Genomic DNA, 24,030 nt, shown 5'->3' on the forward strand with positions numbered 1-24,030 from the left:
CTCGGAGCCTCGCACCAGGTCAGGCGGGGGTGAGCAGGGCGGGGCAAGGGCCCTAGCAAGCCCAGGAGGCCCCAGTTAAAGACTCCCTGCCTGTGAAGATCTGAACTGACAAAGGCTCCTAGATCCCTATGGAAAGGTAGGCTTCACTGGAGGATCTTCACAGCAAGTACCCTTCACATATTTAAAATGATTCAGCAATCCGTCTGCCCCTGCCCTGTATCCGCCCTGGCTGCATTTCCATGATACTTAAAAGGAGGCTGGGGGCCTGCCCCTGGCTGAGTGGTTAACTTCCAGCGCTTTGGCGGCCCAGGGTTTTGGGGCTGGGATCCAGGGCGTGGAGTTAGCACCGCTCATCAAGCCATGCTGAGGCGGCGTCCCACATGGTGCAACCAGAGGGAGCTACAACTAGAATATACAACTATGTACTGGGGGGCTTGGGGGAGAAGAAGAAGGAAAAAAAGATTGGCAACAGATGTTAGCTCAGGTGCCAATCTTTTAAAGAAAACAAAAAGGAGGCTGGCCTGGTTGGGGCTCAGGGATGTTGCTGTGAAGGCCTGGGGCAGACAGGGGCCGTGTAGGGGACCAGAGTTTCCTTTTTGTTGAATGATGAGGATTCCCCTTAATCTTTTTGGGGTCTTGAACTGACAGGAACTGAAAACCTCACTTTGTCCTGTTTCCTATTTCCTTTCGATGTTTTCCTAACCTCTCCAGGCAGCCAAGTGGCTTATGAGATTCTAGATTGAGGTTCCCCTGTGTGGATGGGCTTGGCGTGGTACTGGGCCTCACAGGTGAACCATGTGGTCAAGGTAATTTCCAGGGAGGGCCAGGGTACCCTCCAGCACCTTGAGCAGTTGGAGCTACTTCCAAGCCACCAGGAATGGAGATTCACAGAGGAGGCAGCCTGCCTTGGGGCCCCTGAGTCCAGGCTACACCTGGGCACCCCTGACTTTCTGTCACTTTTTTTCACCTTCCAGATTGGTCTTTAGCTGGGGGGCCTTTTACTAGTGACAACCAGACCACCTTCACAAAACCCCTCCCTCACAAGTAGACTGGACAGTGGCTGGGGTGGATAAGATGGGTGAAATCACCTTTGACAGATGACACTGAGGCTGGAGAGGTGAGGTGACATGGCGGAAGGCACACTGGGAAGTCAGTGACAAAGCCCAAAGCCAAGGCCTTGCCCCTGCCTTCCAGCCCCACCCTCTCTTCACCTCATCTCCCTTCTGTTATTTATTAGTAGGCATTCAATACGTGCACAAGGAATTGAATTATGAGAGAGTTTCTGCTGAGGTAGGAACCCGCTAGGCTGAAGCCTGTGCTCAGGCACGCTGCCACAAAGAGGGGGTGCCGAGGAGAAAACCAAGCTGTGCGGAGCCTCCTAACCGAGACTCGTGGGGAAGGGATGGAGGAATCGGGGAGATTGGGCCTGAAGAAGACACGGACACTCAGGGTGATATGTGTCCTTGTCGGGGGCAGGGGCAGGGAACCATAGCAACCATCTTTGGATCTCTGACCCACTGGGCAATGTCATAGTCGTGTTCTGTGAAGTTCCGACCACATCAACCATAGGTTTAAGCTTCAGGCCAAGTGCTTCGGCTTGACAGAAGGAGGAGCTTTCTCAGGAGCAGAGATGGAAAGGCTCCCTTGGAAGAAGGGGAGCAAACCTTTCATCATCCGAAGTATGTACACAGAAGTAGGAGACGAAGGGGCAGGGCTGTGGCAGCAGATGGGGAGGAATGGGTCTTGAGGGTGATGTCTCGACACCACTTATTGTAAGGTCTCTTCTGGCTGGGAGACACTCTTGTTTCTCTGGTTTGGCTGTCAAGCTGCTGCCTCTGGGAACGCCCTGGCTGTGCCCGGGGTGAGTGTGTACACGTGTGCTGCTTGTGAGTTGCCTGTGCTTATAAGTTGTGACCCTCACCATCCACTCAGGGGCCCGCCGAGTAGTTCCTGGTGGGCTCTGAGGCTGACCACTCTGGTTCCCCTGCCTTGGTGCCTGCCAACTGCCAAGTGCAGCTTCCCAGTGTGGGCAGTGGCTGGACCAGAAAGAGACCCCTGTCCTGCCTGAGACCCCAACTTGCGCCTCTGGCCTAGAAAGGCCTGACAACATTGAGAGACTGGAGTACTCTGGCACAGGGGATGTACTGGTCAGATCATGTGTGGAGGCCCTGCTCCCCTCTGGGAAGGGCAGAGACAGGGAGGAGGGAGTGGCCTGGGAAGGTTGGACCCTGAGGACCTGATTGTAGAAGAAGCTGGAACTATCTGCCTAGAGAAGAGACTTGGCCTGCCATGAAATCTCTGAAGGGTGAGGGATTGGACTGTGGGTAGGATGGTGATCCCAAGGTTCAGAGATTGCCTGAGATGGAAAAGACAACCCAGAAGGGAGGTGGTAAGCTTCCTATGAGTGGAGGTATGCAAGCAGAAGGTAGGCAGCCACTCAGCTAGCTCTAACAGGGCAGAGGATTAGACAGGTGGCTTTCAGATATCCGCATTCCTGAGAGTCTGTAAATTGGGGACCTAGGAAAGTGACTTGATACCTGTTGGTTCTTGTCAAAAGCAGCACAATCTTTGCGTTTCAATTTCAGTTGGATCCCTAATGGTGGGGGCCTAGCAGCGCTACCTGCAGGGACACAGGCTTGCCCAGGAGGTTCAGAGGAGTTGGCAAGAGCTGGGTGGGGGTGGGGAGGCAGATGCCTTGTGAGGTCGGCTCCCTTGCACACCTGAAACTCAGCCACAGTTTCTGGAAACAGCATTTGGAAAACTCATCTTCTGGTGGGTTTCATTTCTAAATATGGAAATTATAAATAGCTAGCTATATTGGCCTTTCAAAGTACTTTGGATAGGGAACTTCCTATAGAAAAACTCATGATGCCTCTTCCATTATTTTCTTCAAATTTCAACCCTTAAAATGTGCTCCTTTTTTCTCACTCTTTTTCTTCCATTCTTTCCAGGAAACGCATGGTACCTCAAAGAGGGAAGGGCCCTCAGATATTTTTCAACAGGGCTGAATATAGCATTTGGAGTGGGACATTTCTTCCTCTTGTGCGCCTGCCCTGTGCAATGCAGGACCTTTAGCATCCCTGGCCATCCCCTCCTCTCATTAAATTCCCTCAACGACTCCCAGTCATGGGGCATTTCCAAATACCTCTTAGAGGTGACACTGCCTCATCCTGCACACACTTTGAAAACCATTGCTTGAATCCCCCAAAAGTAGTGACTTGCTCAAGGCCATAACACCAGCCAGTGGCAAAGCTGAGGCCAAGTCAAATCCCATTTATTTATTCCAAGAACTTTTATTCTTCACTAGGGTGTGTGCCAGGAGAGCAGAGGGAACGCGGGCCTGAACTGAGGCAATGAAAAGGGGACTCCCTGACTACAAAACAATTTCTCTCTTGGCTTTTGCCAAACTCCGTTTTCCTCCGCTAGCCCACCTAGCTCGCCGTTTTCGCAAGCGCAGGCACAAATAGACTTTCTGGCAATTAGTGGGAAGAGCCTAGTTGAGCCCGATCTGCAGGAGCAGAGTCAGGTCCCTTTCGAGCGGGGCAGCGGCGTCCGAGTGCCGAAACCCCAAGGTCTCGGCGAGCGAGCAGTTGCCTTCCACCGGCACCGAGGAGCGAGCTGTGGCCAGGCCCCTGCCGCGGAGGCGCGGCAGGACTGGGTAGAGGTAGAGTACCGTCGACCCTCGCTTATCGGCCCGCGGAGGTTTCCCGGGGCTGTGTGGGGTGCCTGGGGGCCAGGAGGGCCCAGGCCAGGGTGCGGCGGGAGCAGTGGGCTGCGCGGCCAGGCTCGACCTCTTCCTGCCATGCCAGACCCGAGGCCGCCGGGACTGGCGGAGCCATCTCTCCGAAGTCCTTTGAGATCCCAGCTTGGTTCGAACACGGGGGCACGGGGGTTGGGAAGGCGAGAATATTATTATTCCTCTGTTTTGCCTCCGCAGCCAGCGCCGGCGGGTTGTTCTGTTTGAATGAATGATCCCAGTGGCCGCGCCCAATAGGCGCCCGAGCCTGTTTAATATGCATGAGGCCCGCGGCCAATGGCCGGGCGAGGAGGCTGTTTTAAACGGCGGAGCCCGCTGGCCAATCAGGCGGCTCTCGTGGAGGCAGCTAGCGCGAGGCTGGGGAGCGCTGAGCCGCGCGTCGTGCCCTGCGCTGCCCAGACTAGCGAACAATACAGGTACGTTTCGCACCGCCCGCGCCCGCTGCCGCCGCTGCCGCCGCAGCGCCCGCACAACTTTCCGGCCCGCGCCGCCGCGAGCGCGCCCCGCCGCCGCCTCCCCCTGCCTCTCCTCCCCGCGCCCTTCCCGCCCCCTTCGCCTTCCCTCTTGCTAGGTGGCCGGGAAGGAAGAAGCAATTCAGGTGTTTCAACTTTTCACTGCTTCAGCCCGAGCTCCCCGCTGTCGGGGCTGGGCTCCCTCCGCCGAGCGGCCCTCGGCCGCCGCCCCCGGCGCAGCGGCCGAGGGGCCAAGGACCCCCGAGGCCAGATGTTCCGGCAGCTGCGGCGGCGGCGCGAGCCGAGGGACGGCTGCGGGCTCGGGCGGCGCGCGTCCGGGCGCCGGGCGGCGGCGTTGGGAAGGGGGCCAGGTGCTGGCCGGCCCGGGACACACTCCGCGGGGGGCGGGCGGCCGGTGCCCTCCGGGGGCTGCGGCGCGGGCAAACTTCGCTCCCCGGCTCGGCCGGGCGCCGCGCGAGCCCGCGGGCTGCACTGCTGCTTCTGCATTAACATGGCCGTCGCGGGAGCGCCCGGCGGCCCCGCAGGGGGGGCGCAGGCCGGCCGTCCCCCGCTCGCCGCCTGCCCGCTGGGCACCGCCGCCGCCGCTGCCGCCGCTGCTAACATGGCTGGCGCGGTGCTGGCTCCGGCCAGGGAGGACAGGCGGGCGGGGCGGGCGGCGGGGGCTCCCGGGCCGGCTCTGGCCTCGGCCCCGGCGCCCGCGGCCCGGGGCTGGCGGCGTGGAGGGCCGGGGGCGCCGCCGCGGGCTCCGGCGCGGCCGAGCGTCATGGCTGCACGGGCGCCTTTGTTATCCCGAGGAGTGCGCCCCGCGCCGGCAGGGGTTCCGGCCGCGGCCCCCGCAGCCCCGCGCCCCCAGGCGGCCCGGGCGGGGCGGGGCGGGGCGGGGGCCGGCGAGCGGGCGGCGGCGGTGGCGGCGGGGCCCGGACCGCTTTGTTCGCCGCCGCCGCCGCCGCCTGCGCCGGCCGCGCGCGGATCAGCCATTTTAGCGAGCGGGACTCGGAGGCACGGCGGGCGCCACCATCGCCGCCGCTGCTGCCGGCCGGCTCCGCGCCCCCAGCGCGCTGCTGCCACCCCCGCCCCCGGCCCCGCGCGCCCCCCGGGGGTGGCAGCGGCAGATTTCAGGGGCACTTTCTTTCATCAGGAAGCTTTTGACAAAATGGAAGGTGAATTATGGGTGTCCGGGTGACCGAGCGCGGGGCCGAGCCCGGCTGCCCGCTGCTGGCCCGGGGCTGCCTGGCGCCCCGTCCCGCCCCACCCGCGCAGCCACTGCGGAGCCCTGATGCAGCCCCTAGGTCAGGCCCCGCAAAGGGGAGCGCTTTAGTTTTACATGGTGACCTTGGGTGTGGGAAAAGGAAAAGATGGCGGGAAGCTGGGGGGTGGGACAGGGACGATGACACGCCACAGCTGCATTTTTATTTGGAAACTTTGGAGAAAGTATTTGTGGCTGGACACGCGTTCCGCTTTACACATGAGCAAGGCTAGCCCTTTTGGTATCCCCTCCCCCTTTAGATAATGACAAAGTGACACATTTGAACTAATACTACAAGGGATATCGGCTCACTTGCCAGATCAGCCTTGTAAAAGCCATTTTTATAAGCCAAAACGCATAAACAATGGTGACATTTCAGATGTTCCCTGTTTCCCGTTCTGCTTTGATCCTGTGTTTAGCAGCGGTGACAATATTTTTGTCTCTAACACAGGAGTTAAACAGATGACCAGCTAGCCTTAAGTCGTTGGTTTCAAGCTTCTGTCATCCGCCTGCGCCCTTCCCACTTTGTGGTTGTAGTTTCCAAAACGTAGTAGTTCAGAATTGGAATGTAGCGCCGAGCCACCCCGCTTGGGTCGGTTCCATTTGGAGAACTTGATCGCTCTCGGAGAAGTAACTCGCAAACCAGCGCGCTTCATGCTGGTCAAAAGTTAAATGACAAGCGACAGTGAGGCTGATTTCCTCCCCACTCTGCCTTCAGCTGCCAGTGGCCTCAGGCATGGGGGATGCTTCCTAGGAACACCTTGATTTGAAGTTTGCTCTGCCTTCCGTATATCTTGTAGGTCTGTTCTATTCATTGTATTTGTTTTTCTTTGTCTCTCTTCCTTCCATCCATCACAGTCAGGATGGCTAAAGGTGATCCCAAGAAACCAAAGGGCAAGATGTCTGCTTATGCCTTCTTTGTGCAGACGTGCAGAGAGGAACATAAGAAGAAAAACCCAGAGGTCCCTGTCAATTTTGCAGAATTTTCCAAGAAGTGCTCTGAGAGGTGGAAGGTATTTTTCTTTTGCGTCCTTCAAGCTCATCTTAGCTGGATTACACACCTCGGGGTTACTTACCTTCAGAGCAGCCCCAGGTGGCTGCTTTCTTCCTCTTTCCTTTGCTTTATCTCGCCTGTCTTTAGAATTGTGTTGCGCGTGCTTTTATTTTTTAAGACTCTTACAAGGGTTTAAGGCCTTCATCCCCTTTTGCAGGCGGTTATAGCAGCTGCCACTTTAATTACAGGACAGCTGAACAGGTATGTGCTGCCCTGCGTTGAGGAATTTAACAGGTCCTGTTCTTTGCAGACTATGTCTGGGAAAGAGAAGTCTAAATTTGATGAGATGGCAAAGGCAGATAAAGTACGCTATGATCGGGAAATGAAGGATTATGGACCAGCTAAGGGAGGCAAGAAGAAGAAGGACCCTAATGCCCCCAAAAGGCCACCGTAAGTGACTGTAGGATTCAGGATAACCGTTAAGAGCTTTCCTTCTGCTTGATAGATATTCCAGAGAGCACTTTACCCAAAAAATGTCGAGATAACCACTGCAAGACATTCTGTTCTTTGAGCTTTAAAATGCGCTGCAAGGGAAGTCCGCAGTTAAGGCTGAGGGGTTTGTGAGCTGTGTGCATGTGGCGGTTGCCTGTTGGCCTTTCCGCCGGGAAGAAGGCAGCCGAGTTCTGGGTGTCAGGGTCCTACCCCTTTCCCAGTAGCTGAGAGATTGAGGAAGCACCGTATGTTTCTGAAGCATCTTAAACATTCTGGAGCCTGTAACTTTGTATCATTGGATATGGTATCGCACGTTTCTTTCCTTTAGTGGGGGAGCCAGCGGGGGGGAACTATGTGGGGTCAGGAACGTGGGATTTCAAGTTAAGCTCATGTTTTTCTGAGTTCTCATCTCATTTATACAATTCTTTCCCACAAGGTCTGGATTCTTCCTGTTCTGTTCAGAATTCCGCCCCAAGATCAAATCGACAAACCCTGGCATCTCTATTGGAGACGTGGCAAAGAAGCTGGGTGAGATGTGGAATAACTTAAGTGACAGTGAAAAGCAGCCTTACAACAATAAGGCGGCGAAGCTGAAGGAGAAGTACGAGAAGGTGAGGTGGCCCGGAGTGTTCCCAGCTCAGTCAGGGGCCAGCCTGGCAGCATGGCCGGCCGAGCAGTCAGCTGCCCAGGGTCTGGGTGGGTTGTGGGGCGTAAGGCTGCTTTGCTGGGCTGAGTCATTAGGATAGCGTGCAAGGGCCCGTCTCTGTGCAAGATCAGCCGTGTGTGCTGGTGTTCAGGCCTCTGACAGCTTAAAAAATTTGATAACATATGGGATGCCGTGGGCACAGGACTTGGTAGTGCTATTAACATGAATTAAAGGACCCTTGAAAACCCGTTAACTTTTACATTTGAATGGCTGAGACCCAAATTTGTATCTGGAAACAAATACTTCGAAGAGCAGCCCCATCTCGGTTGTTTCCAATTCCTGCTTGCTTGTTCTGAGGTGGGGCCTGCAGGTTTGTATCCTTTGCTGAAACGGCTGCAGGAGAGCTCGTCTACTCATTTGGAATGTGTCCCTGTTCCTTCTAGGATGTGGCCGACTATAAGTCTAAAGGAAAATTTGATGGTGCAAAGGGTCCTGCTAAAGTTGCCCGGAAAAAGGTGGAAGAGGAAGATGAAGAAGACGAGGAGGAAGAGGAGGAGGAGGAGGAGGAGGAAGAGGATGAATAAAAAAAACTGTTTATCTGTCTCCTTGTGAATACCTTAGAGTAGGGGAGCACCGTAATTGACACATCTCTTATTGGAGAGGTGTCTGTTGCCCTCATTAGGTTTAATTACACAATTGGATCATGATCATATCGTAGTCTCTCAAAGTGCTCTAGAAATTGTCAGTGGTTTACATGAAGTGGCCATGGGTGTCCGGAGCACCCTGAAACTGTATCAAAGTTGTACATATTTCCAAACATTTTTAAACTGAAAAGGCTCTCGTGTTCTCCTCACTCTGTGCACTTTGCTGTTGGTGTGACAAGGCATTTAAAGATGTTTCTGGCATTTTCTTTTTTTAATTTGTAAGGTGGTGTTAACTATGGTTATTGGCTAGAAATCCTGAGTTATCGACTGTACATATCTATAGTGTGTAAAAAGAACAAAACAACCGAGACAAACTCTTGATGCTCCTTGCTTGGCGTTGAGGCTGTGGGGAAGATGCCTTTTGGAGGGGCCGTAGCTCAGGGCGTGCACTGTGAGGCTGGACCTGTGGACACTGCAGTGGGCATCCATTTAGCTTCAGGTTGTCTTGTTTTTGTATATAGTGACATAGCATTCTGCTGCCATTCTTAGCTGTGGAGAAGGGGGGTCAGCTGGCATGAGAAGTGTTTGGATCTTTTTTAGTTAAGTGCGGTAGTTTTAAACTGTTTGTTTTTAAACAAACCGTAGAACTCTTCATTGTCAGCAAAGCAAAGAGCCACTGCATCAATGAAAGTTCAAGAACCTTCTGTACTAAATACAATTTGCAACGTTCTGTTATTTTTTTGTATGTTTAGAATGCTGAAATGTTTTTGAAGTTAAATAAACAGTATTACATTTTTAAAACTGTTCTCTATTATAACAGTCTAAATTTCTGACTCACAGCAGTCTTAGCAGTGAAACAACCCACTCCATTGTATTTGGCGACTAACTTCCCTGTAAATCTGGTGACGTCTCTTGTTCTTGGTGTGGCCCGCTTCCTTAGGTCGGAGGTGAAGTGGGCTCCTTGAAGCTGCTGCGTGATTCTGTTTGTCCGAGCGGCATCAAGATGAAGTCTGGACTGTTGAATGTAGGAGCTAAGGTAACTCGACACAGGCAAGGGTTAGCAGCCTTCAGAGATACAGGTCGGTGGTGGTTACAATTGAGGCTGATGACTACGTAGGTTTAATTGGTTTTTTTTTTTTTCCTCACCCCACCCCCCACACTGTGGGGCCAAATTTGTCACTAAACAGCCAAAATGTCCTCCGAGGGTATGGTTTGTCAAATATTCAGGCTTTATTTTTCCTCTTACACCTCCCCCCCCCACCCCCGTCAGTACATGGAACAGAACATTATTTTTTCTGCTCAACAATTGATGTCTTGAGTTGCTGCTTCTGTCTCCTGGACCCCAGTGAAGGGGGGTGGGGTAGGAAGCGGTATCTGTTTTTTTCTCTACTTCAAGAAACCGAGCACCCCGAGGAAGATTGCTGGGGCTCCTATCATAGGCTCCATCTTGGGGCCCCCAGCTGCAGGCTAGGCTGATGGAATCAATTTGTTCCTAAGTGGTAAATGCATCATATGAAAAGTAGAATGGCCTACCCACAATTTGAGTTCATTCATTGGAAACATAGATTGTTGTTAAATGTTCTTAAACTGGAAGAAGCTTGGTTTGTGTTTCAGTGGTTTTTTTTCCATGTTGGTAGATAGTGTTAAATTTTGTCCAAGTTGGGGTGAGGGGTGGTGGCCGCAGTGGCAAATGGGGATATTAAATATCATTTCGAGGGCTGGTGTGAACATACATCTTAACTGTTGGCAGTTATGAAGGGGACTTTGTTGGGGGTGAGTGTTGGTCTTGCCTAGCATTAATACTCAAATATCTGTGTTTGAGGCCGTGAAGCACTCGGGAGTGTTTTAATGACGTTACTCAGGAGAAAGCAGCTTTTTCTTAAAATTCCCTACTTGGAACCTTGCATGTCTGCAGGTGGTGTCCTCCCCACCCTGTCAGGTCTTGGATAAGTATTGGTCATGGTCGTTGGCCTGATCTCTAATCTGTATTCATAGCCATTTCTTCTTATAGTAGCACTGTTTGTCCTAAATGTGTTTTTCTAGAAAATGACCACTAGTTTAAAAACCCTCGATTCTGAGGTTTGCCCAGAGGCACTTGTTCTGGGATTGCCCCTCCCGCTTCAGCCGTGCCCTCATCACTTTCCTGCAGCGATTGTTTGGAATGGTAGGCTAAACCTGCTGCTGCCCCCCACACAGTGTCCCAGGCTAAGATTTGGGAGCTGTGGCCAACCTCGTCAAATAGGGAAGAGAAGCTCAACTTGTAAGCACAAAGGAGAGACTTCTTACTAAGCGGTGCCCCTCTAGCTGGTTGTAACTGACATGCCAACTATGGAAGGGTGCAGACTGGAAGAGGGTGCCTTTCTTTTGTGCTCACGCTCTGGTTAAACAAAAGTGGTCTTTGCTGAAGCAGGCATTTCGTTCTGAAGAGACTCAAGGCCACTTGGCCCATTAGCTGCTTGCGGAAAGACTACTACTTTACGGTTTTCACCCCATCACAAGATTGCTCCTTAAAGGAATGATGTTCTGTAGCTTCTCTGAGATGCTACAAGCGGTGTGGTGTCACCACCGAAGACTTTGGCTTAGCTTGATTTCTGGACCCACAGTATGTGTTCTTGCAATGCCAACCTGTGAACTTTTTTTTTTAATCAAAAAGAGCACTGCTTTCTCTAACCGCTTCTCTCTCTACCAAGCCCTTAACCCCATTCTTGAATGATGTTTTATCCTTTGGAAAGAACAAGGCTGTGATGTAGGAACTATTGTCTGTGTCTCCTGTATGTCTGTTCTTGTCACAAATGTATTTGGGGACGTTGGATGCATTCATTTTCTGTAATAAAGTTTCTTAATCAGTCTTCCCAAGAAGTAATCAGTGGGCTGTCTGCAATCTTTTTGAGATACTGAGCCTCTGTATTTTGGGTTGATTATAATCAAGGTTTTAGAAGTTCAGCCTTCGCTGTAACCATAGACCCATCGTCTAATGGAAAGATACCATCAAAAAGGGCAAGTGTTAAGGACTGCAAAGCCCCTAGATCAACCCTTCAGCCAGAGGAGTAGGGGGAAGTTGGCTCTGGAGCTGTATGCCAGGATAAATATGCAATTTGCAGAATGCTAATGAACTGCTCTTGATACAGTGGCTGGGTCCTTGTAATCAGCCAGCCCTGCCAACCAGGGCTCCCTGAGGCTGAGGGTCGGGGCTTAGTTGGCTGACAGAGCCAGGCCCAACAAGGAGTTCTGGATGAGAGCCATGGGGTCCACTTGCTCTTGGCTTCTGGTTTTCTGTGGAGTCCAGGACTACTTGGGAGGGAATGGCTGGCAGGCTGGCTTAGTAGCCCCAGGCTTCCTTTCCTGCTTCAACCAGAGCAACACCCCCCCCCCCCAACCCGGCCCTGTTTTGTATCTTGAGCATCCTCCTAAGATTTCAGCTTAAAAAAGAAACTGAGACACCCTGTCGATAATAGAAAAGAATAGAAGTCCACATCATCTCAATAGATTCATAAAAAATATTCGATAAAATCCAACACCCTTTCACAATTAAAAAAACACTCAGAAAACTGGGAATAGAAGCTACCTTCCTTAACCTGATACAGAGCACTTAGGAAAACCCACAGCTAATATACTCAATGAAAGACTGAAAGCTTTCCCCATGAGTTCAGGAACAAGACAAGGATGCCCACTTATGCCGCTTCTATTCATCACTGTACTAGAAGTTGTGGCCAGGTCAATTATGGAAAAAAATCCAGACTGGCAATGAAGGAGTAAAGCTATGTCTATTTGTAGTTGACCTAATCTTGTATATGGACAATCCTAAGGAATTTCCAAACAAAACTGTCAGAACGAATAAATGAGTTCAGTGAAGTTGCAGGATACAAGATCAATATGTAACAATTTCTTGTATTTCTATACATTAGCAATGAACGATTTGAAAATGAAACTAAGTAAACAATTCCATTTACCATAGTACCAAAAAGAATAAAATACTTAGTAATAGATTTAAAGGAAGTGCAAAACCATGTACAGGGAAAACTAAAAACTTTAAAAACTTGAAAGACATAAAGAAATGGAAAGACATCACATGTTAATGGGTTGAAACACAATATCGTTAAGGTGGCAGTACTCCCCAAACTGATCTATAGATTAAACATGATCCCTATCAGAATCCTAGCTGGCTTCTTTGTAGAAATTGACAAGGTGATCCTGAATTTTGTATGGAAATTTAAGGGACCCAAGATAGAACAATCTTGAAAAAGAACAAAGTTGGAGGACTCAGACTTCAAGATTTCAAAACTTACCACAAAGCTACAGTAATCAAGACTGTAAAGACAGACATATAGACCGATGGAATAAAACTGAGAGTCCAGAATTATACCCATGAACTATTGGTCAACTGATTTCCAACAAGGGTACCAATACCATCCTATGGGGGAAAGAAGAGTCTTTCAAACAAACGGTGTTGGGACAATGGGGTATTCATATGCAAAGGAATGAATTTTGATCCCTACCTGGCACCGCATACAAAAAATTAATTTAAAATGGATCAAAGACCTAAATGTAAGAGCTAAAACTATAAAACTCTTAGGAAGAGACGTAGGTGTACATCTTTGTGATCTTGGATCTGGCAATAGTTTCTTAGGACACCCAAAGCACAAAGCAACTGAAAAAAAAACAGAAGATAAACTCAACTTCATCAAAATTAAGAAAACTTTGATGCTTCAAAAAATACCATTGGGAAAGTGAAAAGGCAACCTGCAGAATGCGAGAAAATATTTGCAAATCACGAATCTGATAAGAATATAGTTCCCAAAATATTTAAAGAACTATTACAACTCAATAATAAAAAGACAACACAATTAAAAAATGGGCAAAAGATCTGAATAGACATTTCTACAAATAAGATGTACAAATGACCAAAAGCACATGAAAAGATGCTCAGCATCATTAGCCATCAGGAAAATGCAAATCAAAACCATAATGAGATACCACTTCATTCCCACTAGCACGGCTATAATACTAATATAGAAAGGAAAATAACTAGTGTTGACGAGGTTGTGGAGAAATTGGAACCCTTGTACATTGCCGGTGGGAACATGAAATGGTGCAGTCACTGTGGAAAACAGTTTGGTCCCTCAATAAATTAAGCATGGAATATGAACATAGACTATGGCCCAGCAATTGCACTCCTAGACATACAGCCAAAGAACTGAAATCAAGTATTCAAATAAAAACTCATACATGAATGTTCATAGCACTATTCATAATAGTTAAGAGGTGGAAACAATCCAAATGTCCATCAAGTGATGAATGGATAAACAAAATGTGGTCTATCCTACAATCAAATATTATTGAGCCATAAAAAGTAATGAAGAACTGACACATGCTACCACACAGATGAACCTTGAAAACATTATGTGAATGGAAAGAAATCAGTCACAAAAGGCATATGATCCCATTTATATGAAATGCCCAGAGTAGGCAAATCTATAGAGACAGAAAGTAGATTAGGGTTGCCAGGGCTGGGGATCGTTGGGGGGAAATGGGGAGTGACTGCTAATGGCATGGTATGGGGTTTCTTTTGGGGAAAGTGAAAATGTTCTAAAATTGGATAGTGGTGATGATTGTACAACTCTGTAAATATAGTAAAAATTGTGTACTTTAAATGGGTGAGTTTTATGGAATGTAAATTATATCTTAGTAACACTGTTGAAACTAAATAGTTGGAAAATTCCAGTATAAAGGAAAATGTTAAAGGACAGAGGGAGAATGTTCAATTGATGCACCAAGGTCCCCTGGGCAGAGAGAAGGAATGGATCCAGAGTAAACTTCAAGGAATTGGACTTTTTAAAAACTTTTTATTGAGATTATGATAGTTTACAACCTTGTGAAATTTCAGTTGTACATTATTGTTTGTCAGTCATGTTGTAGGTGCACCACTTCACCCTTTGTGCCCACCCCCCACACTCCCCTTTCCCCTGGTAACCACTAATCTCTTCTGTCTACGTGTTTAATTTCCACCTATGAGTGGAGTCATACAGAGACTGTCTCTATCTGGCTTATTTCACTAAACATAATACCCTCCAGGTCCATCCATGTTGTTGTGAATGGGACGATTTTATCCTTTTTTATGGCCGAGTAGTATTCCATTGTATATATATACCATATCTTCTTGAAGGGAATTGGACTTTTACAGAAGGGAGGTCACTAGAGTTGTTGGTAGGAAGTGATGGAGTACCCATCTGGCAATTTTATTTCCTTGTGAAGTTTATGGTGAGGGGAGCAGAGAGGAAGGGTGAAGTTTGAAGCAGGCTTGGCTGGCACAGTGCAATGAAGACAGGAGAAGTGGGTTCTGAGATGGGAGTACTCAGTACAGTTACATGCTGCTGAGAGGTCAAGCGATGCAGTGACGGAAAGGTATTTATTATTATTATTATTATTATTATTATTATTTTTGAGGAAGATCGACCCTGAGCATGCCTTGATAAGTGGTGCATAGGTCCATGCCCAGGATCCAAACCGGTGAACCCCAGGCTGCCGAAGTGGAGCACGTGAACTTAGCCACTGTGCCACTGGGCTGCCCCGACAGAAAGGTGTTTTTGCACTTTATAGCATGGGGAGCCTGGTTGGCCTTCTGACAGCTGGCTCAGGGGAGTGATGGAGATGGGGACCTGACCCTAGTGTGAGGGGGTTGAGAGAGTAGACCTAGAATGAAGACAACTCTTTTGGGAAGTATGGTTGTGTGGAGGTGGGCCTGGGATGAGGAGCAGAATCAGAGTGAGTTTTTTTGTTTGTTTGTTGTTGCTCTTGTTTTCAAGACAAGTGAGTCATGAGAGGTTGTGATCGATGATGACACTACCTGTACATTGCCCCTGAGCTCCAGACCCGTAGATCCGATTGTATCTTTGACAAGCCACTTGGATGACCCACAGGCACCTTCAATTCCACATTTTCAAAACTAAGCTCATCATCTCCCCTCAAATCTATTCTTCACCGCAGCCTGCAATCTGGAACTCCACCCAGGCTCCTTCTCTCACCCTTGACAGTCAATCCTTCCCAAATCCTGTCCATTGTATTTCCTAAAATATCTTGGATCCACCCCTCCTCTCAATTATGCTGTCAGTGTAGGTAAATCTCTTGTCTTCAAATTCTCCCATTCTCTCTTGGGGCTAGACTAGAACTTACATTTTCAGGCTTTTGTTTATCACTTTCCCCGCAGGGAAATCGCCAAGTCTGATGCCCTGGTTGGATCTGTGTGTTATAGTACCATCAGAGCTGGAGTGTTAGAGCTGGAGACACGTGGTAGCTCAGGTCCTCACTATCTTTTGTCTGGATGGATGAGTGTAACAGCTGCCCAAGTGCTTCTCTGCTTTCCCTCTTACCTTACTCCATCCCAGACCTTGTATGACTACTGACACATAGTTGGTGCACAATACATATTCATTGAATAAATAAATGGATAAATGAATGAATGGATAGGGACAGATCAGGGGAAATGTCAGCAGGGGTAGACTTATAGGCCTTCTTAAGAATTTTGAACTGTCCTGGGTCAATGGTGAGCATTTAAGAATTTTCATATGTTGGTGTTTGGGGGGCAGTGGATGGTGATATGATCAGATGTGTATTGAAGTTAAATTATACTGGCATCTGTCAGGAGAATAGAAGACACGGGGAGGGGCAAGATGGAAGCAGGGTGTTAGTATAAGCCCTCTGCTACAAAGAGTAACCCTCAATTCTTAGTGACTTAACATAATAAAATGTTTACATCTCACTGACATTACAGTCCAATCAGATATTTGGCAGGCAGCCTTCCATATTGTGACTCAGGGATCCTGGCTACTTCCATTTGTGGTGCCACCATCTTCAGTCCATGACCTCCATGTCACTGCAGAATAAAAAGGCTTTAGGATGAGGCCTGAAAGTGGCATTACATCACTCTTGCCCACATTCCATGGTTCCTAACTGAACTGCAAGGGCAGTTGGGAGATGTGGTCGTTCTGTGTGCCCAGAGAGAAAATGAAATGAGTTTGTGAACCCATAGCATTTTCTTTGCCGTGCAGGGAGATGGCATAGAGGGTGGTTGTAGGAGTCTATCTAGAGATGCTGGGGGCTTATACAAGAGTGCTGGTGATAAGGGCAGAAAAGTGTATAGTTGGACTCAAGAGATATTTGGAATAACTGGGATTTGGTGGGGGACTGGACACAGGGGATAAGGAAGAAGGAGGAATTTGGAATGAGTCTATTTTTCTCACTTGGGACACTGGAGGGATGGTGGAGTCTTTCAAAAAGATAGAGCCCTGAGGAGAAGCAGGTTTGAGAGGGAATCATCTCAAAGCTTAGCAGTGTTCAAAAAGGGTAACAGGTCCAAGCTCACGTTTCCCCACAAGGGGAAGTTTGTAACTTGGAATCACAGACCATTCATGCTGTCATCTAAGATTTTCCCTCTTAGGACTAGTCTGGAATTTGTATTTTTCAGGCTTTTTCCATCAGTTTCCCTCCAGGGAAATCTCCAGCTCTGACACCCGGATCTGTCTGCTATGGTATGATCTTACCACAGCGTCAGAGCCAGAAATTTCCCTGGAGGGAAACTAAATCTCTTGGGCTAGAAGGGGACTTCCCCTTTTCCACACTCATACTACTAAGTCTGTTTCTAAGCTGGGAGGATTTGAGGAAAAGCTCAAAGGACCTTCCTGTTTGTGGCCGCAGGCCACAGTTGGTTTTTTCAGTCCACACAGGAAATATGGGATGCACATTTTCCTAGGCTGTTTATTTTGTTCCAGGCCTGTGGTGGGTTTTTGTTTTAAAAGTCTTTTGGAAGAATGTCAGCGGTGATACCGTGGCAATGTTGACTGCAACATTTGACAGTTCCCATTGCAAGATGTGTAGAACATATGATGCTTTTGTCCTCCTTCCAAACCCTCAGTCGTTTACATGGAAAAGGGCTCATATTTCAGTGATGAAACATTAGCAGAAGGCTGAAATATGTCACTTAAAAATATTGGGCTAACTATGATTTTTTTAATCCTCTTTTGCTGGAGCTGCTTTTAACTTCTATATCAAGAAACTCTCTTCTGCATATATTTAATTTATCAAATAAAAGCAGCTGATTGAGGAGCATAATCCCCAAAGTTTCTACGTTGATTTAGATATTGAAGATCATCCTAAGACTAAAAGGCCACCCGGGATTGTAAAGGGAACATCAAATACCTTGCTCAGTGCCTGGAACGCAGGAAGAGTGCAAATGTGGATTCCCCTTCCTGGTGCTGCTCACTCCCCTCCCCACTCCAGGAATGAGAAGGTCTGGTTTCTAGAAAGGCTAAGTGACTTGTCTTAGGTTACACAGGTAGTCGTTGGTGGAGCTAGGATTCAAACTCATGGCCACTGACTCCAAAGTCTGTGCTATTACCCACCCTGCCTGTAGGGAACACATACTATGTCCCAAGCATCTCACTAGAAGCTGAGAATATGGAAATCATGGCGCTATAGCATGATCCTGGCTCTTGCGTTGTTCATAGACTTCTTTGGAGTTAAGTGAACAGGCAATTAAAATACAGTAACTATGCTAATAGAAGTCAGCAAGGGGCTCCTAGGAGTAAGGAGGAGGAGCAATTTATGCAGTGCACAGTTAGGGACATCTTCCTGGAGGAGGGGAAGCTTGAGCTATTTGTTAAAGGCAGGGGAGTTAGCTAAATGAAGAGGGATGGGAAGGGGGGCAGCACACACAGGAGCACAGGAGAAGCAGCACAGTGTTTACTGGGAAATTGCAAGCAGTTTCCTTTAGTAGGAGGTGTATTAGTTATTTATTGCTGCATAATAAATTACTCCAAACTCTAGTGGCTTAAAATATAACGTGTATTAACTCACAACTCTTTGCGTCAGGAATCCAGACCATTTAGCTGGATTCTCCGGTTGAAGGTCTTGGCCAGGGTTGCAGTCACCTCAAGTCTTGTCTAGAGGAGTATGGTATCCAAGCTCACCCACGTGGTTCTAGGTAGTTTTTAGTTTCTCGCTGTTTGTTGGTTGGAAGTTGCCTTCAGATCCTTGTCCATTGGGCCTCTCCATAGAGCAGCTCGCACCGTGACAACTCGATCCATCCAGGGAGGGGGTGTGAGAAGAGCCAGAGAGAGTGTGTGTGAGCAAGATGGAAGTCACAGTTTCTGTGGAGCCCAATCTCAGAAGTAAAATCCCATCACTTTTGCCATATTCTGTTCACTTTTGCCATATTCTGTTCATTAGAAACAAGTTACTAGGCCCAGCTCCCACTCCAGGGAGGGGAGTACACAAGGGCATGAATACCAGGAGGTGGGGAGTAGTGGAAGCCATGTCACAAAATTTTAGTTTTATTTAACTTTATGAAAAGCTACCGTGCTATATGCAATCTTTTAAGGTTTATTTTTTTCCACATAAAAATTACATTGCAAAGATTTGTGCATATTGTTTGTGTTGCTTTAGTCCATTCATTTTCAATGTTGTATTACATTATGTAGATTATACCTTAGATTATTTGTTTTCTCCCATGGATGGGCATTTGAGTTGCCTGGGGCTGAGGGAGGGGAGTTGAGGAAAAATGGGGAGTGACTGCTAACGGGTTTTTGGGGGAGAGGGATAATTAAAATATTCTAAAATTAGATAGTGGTGATGATTGCACAGCTTTGTATACTAAAACCCATCAAACTTATGCACTTTTGGTGAATTGTACGGCATGTGTGTTATAGCTCAATAAAGCTGTTATAAAAGCTTGATGGAGGGCCAGCTCCGGTGGCTTAGTGGTTAAGTTTGGCACACTCCACTTCGGTGGCCCAGGTTGGATTCCCGGGCATGGACCTCCACTGCTTGTCTGTCAGTGGCCATGCTGTGGCAGGGGCTCACATACAAAAAGAGGAAGATTGACAGTGGTTGTTAGCTCAGAGTGACTCTTCCTCAGCAAAACAAACAAATAAACAAAACCTCCATGGCAATGAATTTAAAACTGTAGAGAAACAAAGAAGGTTTCCTAGCAGAATATAAAATACCAATATTGACCCAAGAAAAATTAGAAAACTTAAAGATGGCAATAATCATGAACAGATTAGAAAGGAAATTAAAGGTCTACTATAAAAATGAAGAATCAGGATGGCCAATAAGTACATGAAAAGTTCCTCATTAACCAATGGGGAAATGCGAGTTACGACTATAATGAGATACTACTGCACACCCACTAGAATGGCTAAAACGAAAAAGGACAGACAGCACCACATGTTGGTGAGGAGGTAGAGCAAGCGACACTCCCGAACCTGGCTGCTAAGTATATCAATAGGCAAACTTAGTTTGCAAAACCAATTGGTAGTATTTATTAAAACTAAACATTTGTTATATTTGAAAGTTATTAAGAGAGTAGATCCTGAGTTCTCATCACAAGGGAAGAAAACATTTTTTTTCTTTTTTTGTATCTATATGAGATAATGTCTGTCAATTAATTGCGGTAATCATTTCACAATATGTGTAAGTCAAGTCATTGTGCTGTACAGTACACTTTAAACTTATACAGTGCTGTATGTCAAATATATCTCAATAAAACTGGAAATAAATAAATATTAATTGCAAAAAGAAAAACCTAAGCATTTGCATACTGTACGATGCAGTAATTCCACTCCTAAGTGTGTATACCGACAGAAAGGGCTCCACACCCACGAGCCACGAGGAAGATGTTGATAATGGCACTACTTGTAATAGCCAAAAACTAGAAACAACACGAATGCTCACCAACAGTAGGAAGGGAAAATCAATTGTGGTGTGTTCATACGGTAAAACACTGTGCAGTAATGAAAGATAATGAAATATAGGTCTATGCAACAACATGGTTAAATCTTGCAGATGTAATGTTGAATGAAAAAAGCCAAACACAAAAATAATACATATTAAATGATTCCGTTTATATGAAGTTCAAAAGAGGCAAAAATATGGATAGTAATAGTGGATATTTCTGGGAGTAGCATGCTGACTGGGAAGGGGAATGACGAAATCTTTTGGGGTGCTAAAAACATTCTGTGTCTTGAGCTGAATGGTAGATATGTGGGTACATACATATATAAAAATGCATCTAGGTGTACAGCTAAGATTAGTAGATTTTATACTTTACCATACGTTCATTATCCCTTAATAAATAAGTTAGTTCTTTTTTTTTGTTTGAAGAAGATTAGCCCTGGGCTAACATCTGTCGTGAATCCTCCTCTTTTTGCTGAGGAAGACTGGCCCTGAACTAACATCTGTGCGCATCTTCCTCCACTTTATGTGCGGGATGCCCGCCACAGCATGGCTTGATAAGCAGTGTGTAGGTCCACACCCGATATCTGAACTGGCGAACCCCAGGCCGCCAAAGCCGAATGTGCGAACTTAACCACTGCGCCGTTGGGCCGGCCCCGCTAGTTTTTTTTTTTTTTTTTTAAGGAAAAGCATGTGCATGTCCTGGGCTTTTATTATTGATAAAGGAAGGCTGGGTAATTTGAACCAACCCTCCTGCTGAAAAAACTGGACAAAATATTTTTAAAAAATCACTTTAAAACACCAATGAGCTAACTAGGTAGTAAAAAACAAAAAAACAAAAAACCCCCACAAGATCCAGGGGACAAGAGAATCGATAGAGGTGAGCCTGGCACTTGGAACTGTGTCTGCCCTGGGATATTTGGAGTTTGCCGACCTAGAAGAAGCATCCAAGGGCTTAGGACAAAGAGTCACAGTTCACACTCCACCAAGGGCATATATGGACACTTGATCTGTGACAAATATGTCACTGTGCCAGGACAAATGTTTAACAGTGCTAAGAAAATGAAAGATCCATATGAAAAGATGGAATTAAAGCCCTGCCTGGCACCACACACAAAAACAAATTCTGGGTGGATCATAGACCTAAGGCTAAAAGGTAAAACAACACTTTTAGAAGGTAGCATTGGAGAATGTCTTCATAAAATGGGGTAGGGAAAGACTTTGTAATCAAGACACTCAAAACAAGCGCTGACCATAGACGACTGATAAATTGCACTACAACAAAATCAAGAGCTTCTGTTCATCAAAAGACATGAACAGGCAAGCCACAGAGTGGAGGAAGACATTTGCAACACATACAACTGCAAAGGGCTTGCCTCCAGAATACATAAAGAGTGCCTACAAATTAATAAGAAAACGTCAGATAACCCTGTAGAAAAATGGGCAAAAGATTTGAATACTTCACAAAAGAGGATATCTCATAGCCCATAAGCACATGAAAAGGTGCTCAATCTTGTTAGTAATAATGAAAATGAAACTTAATACAGTGAGATACCATCAGATAGGCTAAAATGAACAAGTCTGACAATTCTGAGCATTGAGGGGGCCATGGGAGTTTATGTTGGTGTGACAACTTTGAAAGATGGTTTAGCATCATTTAGCACGTTCGGTGTGCACTCTACAGAAGCGGAGGCACACGGGGGCCAGGAGACATATTCATGGCAGCACTGTTTGTAATGGGCACAAAGTGGAAACAACCCAAATGCCCATCTACAGCAGAACGGATCAATAATTTGCGGTATAGTCATACAATGGAAACGAATGAGCTTCAGATGTCCACAGCAACATGGATGACTCTCCCAGGCGTTGCGCTGAGTGAAAGAAGCTAGACAAAATTCACAAACAGGCAAAACTGAACTCTGTTGTTTAGAGATGCACACAGAGATGGTTCAAGTGTAAAGAAAAGCAAGTAGTGGATACTCTAAGAGTCAAAATACTGTTTACCCCTGGTGGGGGATGAAGAAGGTTGTTACCATGAAGGGTGTTACGTTGAAGTCCTACTCCCCAGTACTTCAGAATGAGACCGTATTTGGAGCTAGGCTCTTTAGGAGGTGATTAAGTTAAAATGAGGTCATTAGGGTGGCCCTAATCCAATTTGACTGGTGTCCTTATGAGAAGAGGAGATCAGGACACAGACACACACAGAGGGAAGACCATGTGAAGACACGGGGAGAAGCCAGCTATCTACAAACCAAGGAGAGAGGCCTCAGAAGAAACTGAACCTGCCAACACCTTAATCTCGGACTTCTGGCCTCCAGAACTGTGAGGAAATAAATTTCTGTTGTTTAAGAGACCTAATCCGTGGTACTTTGTTATGGGGGCCCGAGCAAACTCGTGCAAGGGGGCATTTGGGAGGACTTCTGGGTGCTTCCAATTTCCTATTTCTTGACTAGGATGACAATTGCACAGGCATTTGCTTTACAATAAATTGTTAGGTTGTATATTTAAGCTTTTTTTTTTTTTACTTTTCTGTGCATGTAATATATTTCACAGTGAAGCAGCGAGCCAAAAAAGAATGGCCTGGCCTGGGCAGGGAAAAACGATCTTGCTCTCCTTAGATCCTCACACCAATCCTGTGAGAAAGTCTTGCAAAGGACTCTTTCCTTTTTATAAACAGCATTATTAAGATATAATTCACATACCATACAATTCACCCATTCAAGTTGTACAATTTGCTGGTTTTTAGTATATGTACAGTTGTGCAGCCATTACCACAGTCAATTTTAGAATATTTTTATCACCTCAAAAAGAAATCCTGTTCCCTTTAGCTGTCATCCCCCATCCACACCAACCCTGGCAACCACTATCGACTTTCTGTCTCTATAGGCCTATTCTGGACGTTTCATATAAGTTGAGTCATAGAATGTGTGGTCTTTTCTGCCTGGTTTCTTTCACTTAGCGTGTTTTCAGGGTTCACCCGTGTTATAGCGTATACCAGTACTTCATTCCTTTTCAGGACTACATAGATAGACCACATCATGTTTATCCACTCATAAGTTGATGGACATTTGGGCTGTTTCCACTTTTTTGGCTATTATCAACAATGCTACTATGAATATTCGTGTACAAGTTTTTGTGCAGATACATGTTTTCAATTGTCTTTGGGTATACACTTAGGAATAGGATTGCTGGGTCATATAGTAACTCTATGTTTAACTTAGTGAGGAACCGCCAAGCTGTTTCCCACAGAGGCTGAATCATTTTACATTCCCATCAGCAAGGTATGAGGTTTCCAATTTCTCCATATCTTTGTCAACACTTGTTATTCTCTGCCTTTTTGATTATGGCCATCCTAACGGGTGTGACGTATTATCTCTTCGTGGGTTTGACTTGCGTTTCCCTAATGATTAATGATGTTGAACATTTTTTTCATGTGCTTATTGGAAAGGATTGTTAACTCCATTTTCCAGATGAGGAAATTGAGGCTCAGAGAGGTTAAATGACTCGTCCCACGTCATGCAATCCAAGGCTCCTTTTTCCTTCCAATACATTCCTGCCATCTCCATGGAAGGCAGGATTCTCCTAGCAGGGAATCATGAAGGTCAACCCTAGTTGTTCTTAGGGGGCTGCCTTGGCCCTATCCTGGGGCTTTTGGTTTGTCTGGGTCAGTTTCTGTTGCTGCCACCAAACCCCTGAAATCTTACTGGGTCCTCTGGCATCACCTTACAGCACCTGCCCTCCGTCTGTTCCATCTGAAGCCTTCTTGATGCCAAGGACTTGCCTACAGAGGGGATCCTGGCTTTACCCAAGCCAGATACTCAAACATCCCAGCTTAGCAAACAGATGGAGAATCCCAGAATGTCAGGCTGGCAGGGCGCTCTAAGAGCATCAAGTCCAAACTCTTATCATTCAGAGGGGGAAATAGGAGTTCCAAGAAGGCGGAGAGCTGTCTGAAGTCTCACAGAATGTTAGCGGTGGGGCTGTGGAAAGAGTAGAACTCTTCCTGCTGTGTGTGTGATGGAAAAAATAGGAGAACATTCTTCCCTTTACA

General features: G+C 47.0%; 1 protein-coding gene across 5 annotated transcripts; it reads left to right on the top strand.

Annotated features, from left to right (window-relative positions):
- The first annotated feature begins 1,550 nt into the window (after positions 1-1,550).
- HMGB3 (high mobility group box 3) lies at positions 1,551-11,115 on the top strand. 5 transcript variants are annotated; one of them, XM_023633353.2, is made up of 5 exons: positions 1,551-1,679; positions 6,335-6,489; positions 6,781-6,920; positions 7,399-7,573; positions 8,052-11,115. In XM_023633353.2, the coding sequence occupies exons 1-5, from the start codon at positions 1,631-1,633 to the stop codon at positions 8,190-8,192; spliced, it is 660 nt and encodes a 219-aa protein (XP_023489121.1). In that variant the 5' UTR covers positions 1,551-1,630; the 3' UTR covers positions 8,193-11,115. The 5 variants fall into 5 exon arrangements, with proteins under 5 accessions (XP_023489121.1, XP_023489122.2, XP_023489123.1 ...); XM_023633354.2 differs by lacking the exon at positions 1,551-1,679 and adding an exon at positions 3,938-4,173; XM_023633355.2 differs by lacking the exon at positions 1,551-1,679 and adding an exon at positions 4,173-4,355.
- Positions 11,116-24,030: the final 12,915 nt, after the last annotated feature.

Source organism: Equus caballus, chromosome X, assembly GCF_041296265.1.
Source record: "Equus caballus isolate H_3958 breed thoroughbred chromosome X, TB-T2T, whole genome shotgun sequence".
NCBI lineage: Eukaryota > Metazoa > Chordata > Mammalia > Perissodactyla > Equidae > Equus > Equus caballus.

Excerpts from the sequence above, each read along its gene's own strand:
- HMGB3 (XM_023633354.2), top strand. The coding sequence starts at position 3,969 with ATGATCCCAGTGGCCGCGCCCAATAGGCGCCCGAGCCTGTTTAATATG. Across the intron at positions 6,490-6,780 it reads AGTGCTCTGAGAGGTGGAAG|ACTATGTCTGGGAAAGAGAA; the intron begins GTATTTTTCTTT and ends TGTTCTTTGCAG. Across the intron at positions 6,921-7,398 it reads AATGCCCCCAAAAGGCCACC|GTCTGGATTCTTCCTGTTCT; the intron begins GTAAGTGACTGT and ends CTTTCCCACAAG.